We start from the raw sequence: 11,044 nt of genomic DNA on the forward strand, positions 1-11,044 counted from the left end.
ACCGCACTGTACTGGAATGGTCATATCTCAGGTTACCAAGGTCCGATTAAGGTGTTCTTGGAGGCGTTTAAAAGCTAAGACAGCAATACTAAAACTTTTATGTTTTGGAAAATAGCTAAATCCCAACGGATTATAGTGAATAAACACAACCAAATAGACTAAACTGTCCACGCGGAACTCTGGAATGTAACCTAGAACAGCGAGGGTATTTTCATCTTTTCACAAGCTACGTTGCTCCGATTGGGCTGAAATTTGGTAGCCACATATAAAATACCATTCTATACAACTTTCATGTTTTATTCCAAGCCCAATTCGGCCTCTAACATGGTGCAACAAAAACGGGCAGAATAGGGTGAAAATTTCCAGAAATCTGAAATCTTTTGGTTTCAATGATAGTTTTCTTAATTTCTTGCTACACTTGCTACCAAAACCCCCTATATAACCTTGGATACAACATATATCAATCATACATCAAGTATAGACAGCAAGCCATCAAACCCTAATTCATGTAACAAAAGGAAAACTACCCAAAACATGATAATAACCGTCATTCATCACAATATTGAGAAGCTAAGCTAATTTAAACAAGATTAAGAGTAAAATTTGGGGAAATCATCATCCTTACCTTGCTTAGTGTCTACCAAGAGCAACCCTAGCTTTCCCCTTCAAAATTTCACCAATAGCTCACTAAATAAACACTCAAGGGTGCCTTTAATCGGTTTAGTTTCTTTGTTTCCTCCCTTGGTTGCTAGATTCAAGAAGAAATGAAGAAGTTTTTCTCTTGTTCTTTCCCTCTCTCTCTCTCGGCTCTTCAGCAGAAAAATGAAGGAGTATGGAGCAATTTGGGGGATAAGAAGGTTGGACAATTGTCTTGGTCAATGGCCCCTAATGGTGTGACACTTGTCACAACCCTTACCAAGTAAAATTTTCTTTTTCTCTCTTGTATTTTCAGCCCTTAATTTCGGTCAAGCTTAGCTGGAAATTAGGAGATATTTTGCTCAAATATTAATGAGCTTGTATGGTAAGAAAGTGGTGGTCAAGTGGTGCGTTCAATCGGTAGTGCGCGGTACCCGTCGGTTCGCGCCGTTTTTCTTAAAAACACACGTACTAGGGTTTTTACTTCCTATTCACTAATCTTGTATCATTGCTCCTAATTACATATTATTTCTCACTTAAAAGTCATTTTTAATCACCAAATTTGGTCCTTGCTCCGTACCGAAAATTCATCCGGCGAAAAATCGCGAAAACCCTAATTTTGCTCCAATCTTGAAACCAAAAGTGAAACCCTACTTTCTAGGTTTATTTACACTCATTGTGGAATGATTTGGGTAGTAGGGTTTTAATAAATAATAATTTTCAAATAAAAAGCATTTTTGAGAAAAAATATAAGAAATTTGCGAGTCCTCACATAGGGACCAAATTTGATCGACGTGAATTTGTAAGGAACGTAAAAATATACTTTTAAAAGTGGAGGATGAAAAAAGTCATTTTATAAAATATGAGAGACGTTTTGAACGATTTTCCCTTATAGAAATTTAAGTGGTAAGTATTAGTATATAATAGCTCATAACGCAATTCATTAGTAAATTAGTATATTATATAATAACCACTAGGTATCTAATTACGAGCATATAAAATCCGACAATTCGGTAATCTCGATATCAATTTTTCAAAGTATTTTATGAAACTTTTGAAATTAAATATAAATCGATTTTATGAAAACGTTTTACCATGTATTTCCAGTTTTTTTTTTTTTTTCGCTTCACACTCGTCTGGCAACAGAAATCCACAGTATCTGCTGCTAAATCAAATACCTCCTGCGTCTTCTTCACCGCCAATCCTCCTCCATATCCTCTTCCTTCCAATTAAGTTCACTAGAAAAGATAATACGCCGCGGTTTCGGGAGAGGCTCAAGAGGATTTTGCAGTCGCCCTTTTTTGCGATCTTGGTGAGAATTAAGAAGTTGACGGGTCTCTCTTCGCTATTTCGTTACTGGGGGTTAGTGTTCTGATTGTTTGACTTCTCGTTTTTTTTTCTGTGAGTTTCAAATTTTTGGTTTCATATTTTGTGAGAATTTTAGCGAGGATTTGCAGAATTCCTGGGGTAAAGAATTGGAAACATTTGCAGAATTTCAGAGGCTATGTTACCAAGGAGCCGTACTGCCGGTTTCATTGCCTTTTTCTTTCCTTTTTTGGTTGAAACTTTGATGCCTTCCTGGTTGATGGATGCTACTGTAGTTGGCATGGCAGATATGCACAAAAGCAAATCAGTTGTTGAGTAAAACTATGAGCAATCCAATCATTGTGTTGTCCAATGTCATCCACTTAAATTGACAAATGAAGTGTATATTCTTTCTGATACATACATATTTAGTTTTCTCAAAGGTTACAGGAGCCTTTTAAAAATTCCTTACATATACCAGACTCAGTTCTGAAAACTGAACCCGATGCAATCAATAAGTCAATAACCATGTCAGAGTAGTTATTAGCAACTGCATGCTCACTGTACATTGTAGGAGATAAGTTAAATCTCAGGAACAAATTTCACCTGACATATACCACTAGAGGAGTATAAGAGCTAAGTACCAGGAATTCAGACTTGATAGTAAAAGCAGAACTGGGAAGCTTTTTAACTAATGCAAGTGTCACTTTGAGCAAAATGCTCAGGAACATTTTTCTGTTACTTTGGTCTCTCTTTGGCTTAATGCTTTTTTTCCCCTACCCATCTACTCAACTACTACATGAATCTTTGCTGTTAGTTTGGTTTCTGGCAATTTCATGGGTTTTAAATAATTTCAGGATGCTTAGTTGAAGACAGCGTATTATAGCCATTAGATGTTGTTTCATTTTCGCTTTCTCTTCAGTTGTTGTGCATTGCAAGCTTTGGTACTTGTTTTCTTCCCACTGACTGTTTATTCCTCATCCTCGTCAAGTAGCCTGTGGCTGCTGTCAATTCTTCATCTACTAAACAACTTCTGAAAACAGAAAACAGCGGAATAGTTAAGGCTGATGAAGTCATAACCGCAACCTATGAGGCATGTCTTTTGATTTGTTCAGATTTTGCCCCCTCCTCTTTGTATTTTCTTCTCCACAAAATTTCTATATATTTGAATGATTGAAGAGAAAAGTTTGTATTTGGAGGAAAAAAGTTGCAAATGTTGTACAGATAACACTCAATTTGACAAATCCAGTAACAAGCAATAAGTATTGCATGAAAGGATAAGTTTATAAAATGGTTTTATTCCACAAGGAATTGTTGAGAATCAATTAGCATCTATTTAATTTGCTAATTAGCTGTTCCTCACATGAACTATCTTTGACTTTTAATAGTGACATAGTAAGTTTTTTGGTTGCTTTGCCGTTATCATTCAATTGTTATATTGAACATGTGTATATTGATTGCAGTTAATCAGATGAGATACCTTTTTACTGAATTATATTTGTATGGAACTGTATCATTCAATTTTGTTGGTGGTTACGTGGCATATTACAAATTTCAGGAATTTAGAACAAGGTTGTTTTGATTTTTACCATTTCTTCAGATTCAAACAAAGTAACAATAGGATCTTGAAAAAGTTTTAGTATTAGAGATTTTAATGTTCTTTGCAATCATCATAATGTCCATAAATACATAGCTGATATTGTTATTTATCAGCACTGTTACCTATCGACTTATCATCTATTTGAACTTTTCCATTTTGTTCTTACTGCAGACAAGTCGTGGATTGAATAATTCTCTGTTGTCAATGAAACAAGTACTGTGCAGTATTTCTTGGGGGGTAGATGAGAATCTGAGTTGATAAGATAAAAAAGAGGAGACTTGTGAATTGAGAGAAAGCGAGGCATATAATAAAAGATGAGGTTGATAAATGTGGCGACTTGTAATCTGAATCAATGGGCTATGGATTTTGATTGCAATATGAAGAATATTAAGGAATCTATTTCTAAGGCTAAAGAAGTTGGAGCTGTAATCAGGCTTGGCCCTGAGCTCGAAATCACTGGCTATGGCTGTGAGGACCATTTCTTGGAATTGGATACCGTCACTCATGCGTAAGGACCTCCCAGATTTTATTTTTTTTGGGAATCCTTGTTATTTTTGGGAATCTCACAGGCAAAGACTCATGCTTTGTAACTCTTGTTATTTTGCATCTTTTTGTTGGGACAAAAATTTGGTTTTGAAATTTTAAATTTGATTTGTAGGTGGGAGTGCTTAGCAGAGCTCTTGCTTGGTGATTGGACAGATGGCATATTATGCAGCTTTGGCATGCCTGTTATTAAGGGCTCAGAGCGTTACAACTGTCAAATTCTATGTTTGAACAGAAAAATAGTAATGATACGTCCCAAAATGTGGCTAGCAAATGACGGCAACTATAGGGAACTCAGATGGTTTACGGCATGGAAGCAGAAAGATTATCTCGAGGACTTTTTACTGCCTGCTGAAGTCTCTGATGCATTGATGCAGACAACAGTACCATTTGGCTATGGTTATGTTCAGTTTCTGGACACGTATGTTAAAGCACATTGCTAGAATTTTTTCTCATGCATAACATGGATGTGATATTTGCCTTTATTTACTGGCATTTTACAAATCTAGGTGGATGAATTAGAAGACAACTATGCATATAAACCTAGTTCTAACTAAACATACGCTAATATGGAGAACTTTTGTTGCTGCACATTCTTTTTGGTTTTCCAGATACTACTTTGTCTTGATCAGAGCACCTAGGAGGATTGTGTAAAAGGACTAGCCAAGCAAAAATACATGAACACCGGCTTTTTGGGGCATTTGGTGTTCAACTTCCATTAAGAACATCATCTTTAACTTCGTAATTTCATATGCCATTGTTAGTTATCGGGTAACTTTTATCATACTATTTATAAACTTGATTCTATGGCACTGCTTGTTGGACCGTGTGGCATTTGTAATCAGTGTGACATATTTTGAATTTTGTCTCTAATACATGACCAAGGCTATTCATACTTTGAGAAAATGTTAGAATAGTTATCTGTTATACAAGCTTGCAGACCTGTTGAATCCTACAAGTTGTTCACAGAGTTTGTAATGCTGTAAATTATTTGATCCTTAGAGCTGTTGCAGCTGAAGTTTGTGAGGAACTTTTTAGTCCCATGCCTCCTCATGCTGAGTTGACATTGAATGGAGTTGAAGTATTTATGAATGCCAGTGGAAGTCATCATCAATTACGAAAACTTGATCTTCGGCTTCGTGCATTCATAGGTGCTACACATACTCGTGGAGGAGTTTACATGTACAGTAATCACCAAGGATGTGATGGTGGCCGCCTCTGTTATGGTAGGCATTAGTTTGTTCTTAACTGTTTCACATATTCTTTTAGTGGTAATATCTGCTCTTAAGATTTGCTTGTCTGTATGTCATAATATTACAGTTACTAGCATTAAAGTGTTTGTTTGAGTGCATGCCCTCTAAAGGGAGCCAGTGCACATTATGGAAATGACTTTCAGGATCTTTTGGATAATTATCTCTTCTCTCTTTTGCAGATGGTTGTTCTTGTGTTGTTGTTAATGGAGATGTGGTTGCCCAAGGATCACAATTTTCACTCAAGGATGTGGAATTGGTAGTTGCTCAAATAGATTTAGATGCGGTATGCTAATTATACTATCTGATTGTAGATGCTTATTTGTTTTTATGTTGATCTTCTTTTTGAATTATTGCATTGCTTGTTTGTTGTGGAAGAAGATCTAGCAGTTATACATGTTTGGGTACATTATTAAATTATGAAGTTAACCGTCATTTATGAATTCGTTTTATGCCTCTTGTTCTGTGATTATTTTGTTTGTTCCTTATACTGGTCATCATGACAATGTTCAATTGAAATATGCTGTGAAAAATATGAGACATTCAAACTAAAGAATGTACTGAAAAAACTAAAGAATATGCTGTATTAATCAGCAGTTCGGTACCATGGTGACAAATTACTTTTGGATACTGCTAGCAACAGGCATATCAAGAGTTGTCAACGTGATTATAATTCTTGTTCCGTGAATTGGTATCATTTTAAATCTCATCGTCGTGGATTGCTTTGTTGGTTATTCATCTTCTTGTGTGGATATTCATAGTACCCTTCGCAGTTTTTGTACTGTTAATACTTTCCTATTGTATAATATTTTACTTAGGTATGGTTTGCGCTAATGCACTGAAATTTTCTTTGCAACTTCTTTTTGGTAGGTTGCTAGTCTTAGAGGATCTATAAGCAGTTTTCAAGAGCAAGCTAGCTGCAAAAAGAAAATTTCCTCAGTACCAGTACCTTTCAAACTTTGCCAATCTTTTAACCTCCAAATGTCATTGTCAAGTCCACTTAAGGTGAGCTTTAGTCAGCAGTGATTCTAAAACCATAAGCATGTAAATGGTGATGACTGAACTTTAGCTTTTAAGTTAATTGCCATCATGGGCATCTGACACTTTGGTCTAGTTATTGAGAAATTTAGTCCATTTGTTTCACATTGCTTTATGTCACTTTTGATATCATTTCTATGTTAATTTCTCAAAGATTAGATATCACTCTCCTGAAGAGGAAATTGCTTTTGGGCCTAGTTGCTGGTTGTGGGATTATTTGAGGAGAAGTGGTGCTTCGGGATTTTTGCTTCCACTTTCTGGTGGGGCTGATAGCTCTTCAGTTGCTGCTATAGTTGGTTGCATGTGCCAGCTGGTAGTGCAAGGTCAGCTTTTGGACACCTTATAGTTTCTTGGTTTTCCAGGAGTCTTAAGCTTTTTCAAGTTTTCCATTGCATCATAATCGATTGTTGCAAACTGGAGAGTGAACACATGCTCTTTTGCAGCTGGATGCAATAATAACAATAATAAGTTGTAGGAAATAACATAATATGAAGGATCATATGCTCAGTTGTAACAATTTGTATAGGTCAGAATCAAGATTGGTTCAAACATGCTTATCACTGCAAATTTTCTATATGATAAGCATTGTCTATGGTATTCAATTCATTGGTTAGTTCATTCTAGAATCCAATCTGTCAGTCATTTGGATGTTTTAGTAAAATTAATCCTGGACCATAGAAGATATAGTAATATAAATCTTTTGATATTTACGTGTGTAGTCATTTTGGATTGTTGGCATAGAGTTGTTTGGCTGACAGTTCTATTAAATGTAGATGTAGAAGTGGATTGAAAGAGTTGTCCTTTCTGGAATTTTGCATTCTCTTGTTTATTAACCTAAAAGAATTGCATTTTCTTTTTCATTAACCTAAAAGATTAACAAATTCTGTAGAACAAAACAGAATTGCTCTAAGATGTCTCTTTCACATGGTGATTGAATGCACTTATTTGATCAGAAATCGAAAACAATGATGAACAAGTCAAAGCTGATGCGATACGGATTGGACATTACACCGATGGACAGTTTCCGACTGACAGCAAGGAATTTGCTAAACGTATATTCTATACAGTTTTCATGGGATCTGAGAATAGGTACATAAATAAGTAAAACCTTATTATTTTATTTTACTCTAGCATACACATTAAAAACCTAGTTCTATTCCATTTCCATTGTGGTGGATCTAATGGGAAAAGAAGTAAAGAATATGAAGCCACATGATACATGAATACATGTGTACTGTAGCAATCCATGAATGTGCGTTTGAATAGAACAAAGGATTTTATAAAAATCTTATGTCACGTTTTATGAAAATCTTATGTCAGGTTTCATCAATTCCCATCAGGTGCTCAACAAACCATCATATCAACTGACAATCAGAATTGTCCTTATTTCACAATATGGTGCTCAGTTACTATATATTTTTTTTGGATTATGGAGGAATTTACCTGCAAAATCTATTTATTGCCTTAATTGTTGACAAGTGTGGCTTTATAATGACAATTCAAGAAAACTTTAGAGAGACGTCTTCCATGTTTCAAAGTGGAATTGAATTATGTAGCACTAAGTTCAATCAATAGGGTAAACTGTTTTTAGTTTCCCAGCAAATCTACTGCAACCTAGATGCAATTGGTTTCACCCAGACTCCTAAAAGTACCAAAGTGGTGCCCGCTTTGTTTATCTTGCCATGCTCCCGTGATGCGCATTCATCTTTAATTTCTCCTTCACTTTTATTTCTTAAGATTCAATTTTTAGTGTGTTTCTTAATTAGCTTCATCTTCTGCAGTTCTGAAGCCACAAAAGCACGGGCCAAAGTGCTGGCAGATGAAATTGGATCATGGCATCTTGATGTTTCTATAGATGGGGTGGTCTCTGCACTACTTTCTTTGTTTCAAACTCTAACTGGAAAGCGACCACGTTACAAGGTTGATGGACTATGAAACCAAAGTTTCCATCTTTATGTTGTGCCCAATTAGTCTATTATCATTAGATGTCACAAAAATATTCAACCAGCTTGTTAGTTGTAAAGGATTAGCTACATTTCTTTATATTTTTCGTTAAGTAGAGTTATATCCTTAGATTATTCAATGAAGTGCTTTGTGATAGAAGGCATTAATATGGTCCTTTACATGCAGGTAGATGGAGGGTCTAACATTGAAAACTTAGGTCTGCAAAACATTCAAGCTCGAATTAGAATGGTCCTAGCATTCATGTTGGCATCACTTTTGCCTTGGGTTCATAGCAAATCGGGTTTCTATCTGGTTTTGGGAAGCTCCAATGTTGATGAAGGACTGCGTGGTTATCTGACGAAGGTACTGTTCAATGGTTGTATTCTTTTAACATTTGTGGGCATATAGCTAGCTCAAAAAGCTACTACTGTGATAGTCAAACTCTACTTATATCTATATTCGCTTGAAGTAGTAGTATTTTAGCATTTTTACATTGCTTGACATCAAATCAGAAACAGATGCCTGAAACATTTCAGTCAACATTGAGAGCATTTTGGGGGTTTTCTTTGGATGATTAACTAGATGTATTTTTCAAGTTTTAGCTCGTCTGCTGAACTCCTGCAGTATGTTAACAGAAACAAAGTACGTTGCCAGTGGCCACTAGTATTTAAATAACTGGCCTCACTTAGCGTTTCCGCCTGCTATTAGTCTTTTTCTTCTGACCAAGAAGTTACTCTTCAGGTTTACTTAGGGTTCGTTTGGGAGTGGAGGATTTGGACAGAAAAGAAAGGGAAAGAAGAGAAAGTTAACTTTTGCTTCATTTGTTAGTTTTAAGTAGGAAAGAAAAGAAAGGAAATGGAAGGATGAATAGTTATCAAAATGCTTCCTCCCAAAACGGAAGGAAATGGGAAGAAAGTTTGGAGAAAGCTTGATAATTTTTTTAAAATATCTATTTTATCCTTAAAAAGGTTTTGAACAAATATTTAATGACTTCTATGTCCAAAATCATTCCACTAATTCTCAAAACTCCCAAACAACATAACAATCTCTTCTCTTCTCTCATAACTTAAGCTTTCCCTTCTTTTCTTTTCTATCCTAAACTCCCAAACTAAGCCTTAGAGCTGGAGAGTATGTTGCTCGTGCTGTAATGTAGTTCTTTTTGGACTATTGTTAATTGATTTTCTAGCTTTGGTATAGGATGTTTATTATTAAGTTTCTTAGTTGGTTTAGTTGCTTGGAATGTGACGAGGATTTTGCTGATATAAATCAATAATTTCAGTTTCATATGCATTATTCTTGAATTTTTTCTATAGCTATGTTAAATAGTTGTCTAGAATTACAAGTTTTTGCTAAATCTGGCTATATTCAGAGTTTTCATATGTTTTAATCTAAGTGTAGATTTTGATTAGGTACTAAAAGTCTAGAACACAATACTTCCTTTTGGTTCACTGGCCTGCACAGCTGCATCATCTCTAATAGATACAAACTTTTTTCTGCAGTACGATTGTAGCTCAGCAGATATAAATCCAATTGGGAGTATCAGCAAGGCAGACCTTCGAACATTTCTGAAATGGGCTGCCATTCATCTTGGTTTTTCGTCACTTGCAGAAATTGAGGCTGCTCCCCCTACTGCTGAATTGGAGCCAATACGGGCCAATTACAGTCAGGTTATATTTTTTCCACATACTTCTTGTACTTTTAATGTTTGCAATGGTTTTCCTGTGTAATTGTGATTCTGACTTTAACGCGATGCCTAAATATCTCAGGCCTTTACTGTTAAACAGCTCAACTTGCATATTATGATCCTTTTTCTTTTTGTTTTCTTTTACCAAATTCTGTAAAATTAGCCTTCTGAAAAGTGAGTAACCTCGAGTTAAAATATGATGGCTTCTTTTTTGTGAATCAGTTGGATGAAGTGGATATGGGAATGACATATGAGGAACTGTCGGTATATGGAAGGTTGCGTAAGATCTTCCGATGTGGTCCTGTATCCATGTTTAAGGTACGACTTAAAGATTTTCACTTGTCTCTGACAGTCTTGAATGCAGCGTCCTGGATGCCCTCACCCTTTTCCTCTTTCCCTCTCCTACTCATTGAGAAAGTTATTTTATTGCCTGGGGCAGACAAAATTTTTTTGTAGGTCAATAAATGAAAATCAGTCAGAAAACCTACCAATAAGAGAAATTCAATCAGATCAGATGTAATCCTAGTGTACGGCATTCTTGGTATTTGTGGAACAGAAAACATCATTATGCTGCAATGTGTTTTGACGGTTTTTTGTCCAGTGGTATAGGGCTAGCTTAAAATATTAATTTGTTAGCTGGATGAACTATATTGGCATGAAATTCAGAAGGTTCTGCAATTTCTCTAGTTCTTTTAATGGTATAACTTTAGCCTCTTCAGTGGCAAGTAGTATAGCCGTTAATATCAAAAACATTGAAAGATACTCTCTGTATTTTTGTGGGTCCCCTGGGCAGGCTCCTATCAAAGGATTTTGGATCAGGTTTCATACAGGCCTGTATTGAGCATTAATTGACATAAGAAAATTCATAAAACTGAATAAAGACACTTAGTACCGTGAAGATTGTTAAGAATGTCAATGATCAAATCAACAATTTGGGTTACTTGAAATGTGACATGAGTTTCTACTCAAGTATCTCTGACATGGTAACCTCTATTTCCAGTTTCATTGCCATAACCAGTTTGATGGTGCAGAACAAGGATGTGG

At 35.7% G+C, this 11,044-nt stretch overlaps 1 protein-coding gene across 2 annotated transcripts; it reads left to right on the forward strand.

Annotated features, from left to right (window-relative positions):
* Positions 1 to 1,755: 1,755 nt before the first annotated feature.
* Positions 1,756 to 10,505, forward strand: LOC113772292 (glutamine-dependent NAD(+) synthetase-like). Of its 2 annotated transcripts, none has more exons than XM_027316876.1 (12): positions 1,756 to 1,998; positions 3,713 to 4,049; positions 4,200 to 4,505; positions 5,087 to 5,310; positions 5,517 to 5,620; positions 6,205 to 6,339; positions 6,527 to 6,695; positions 7,326 to 7,461; positions 8,154 to 8,292; positions 8,503 to 8,679; positions 9,816 to 9,983; positions 10,223 to 10,505. In XM_027316876.1, the coding sequence occupies exons 2-12, from the start codon at positions 3,856 to 3,858 to the stop codon at positions 10,454 to 10,456; spliced, it is 1,986 nt and encodes a 661-aa protein (XP_027172677.1). In that variant the 5' UTR covers positions 1,756 to 1,998; positions 3,713 to 3,855; the 3' UTR covers positions 10,457 to 10,505. The 2 variants fall into 2 exon arrangements, with proteins under 2 accessions (XP_027172677.1, XP_027172678.1); XM_027316877.1 differs by having other exon boundaries at positions 1,756 to 1,948.
* The last annotated feature ends 539 nt before the right edge of the window (positions 10,506 to 11,044 follow it).

Source organism: Coffea eugenioides, chromosome 5 (genome assembly GCF_003713205.1).
Source record: "Coffea eugenioides isolate CCC68of chromosome 5, Ceug_1.0, whole genome shotgun sequence".
NCBI lineage: Eukaryota > Viridiplantae > Streptophyta > Magnoliopsida > Gentianales > Rubiaceae > Coffea > Coffea eugenioides.

Coding starts and splice junctions, on each gene's coding strand:
- LOC113772292 (XM_027316876.1), top strand. CDS start 3,856: ATGAGGTTGATAAATGTGGCGACTTGTAATCTGAATCAATGGGCTATG. Junction 5,311..5,516: donor TGGTGGCCGCCTCTGTTATG/GTAGGCATTAGT, acceptor TCTCTTTTGCAG/ATGGTTGTTCTTGTGTTGTT. Junction 8,293..8,502: donor GAAAGCGACCACGTTACAAG/GTTGATGGACTA, acceptor CTTTACATGCAG/GTAGATGGAGGGTCTAACAT.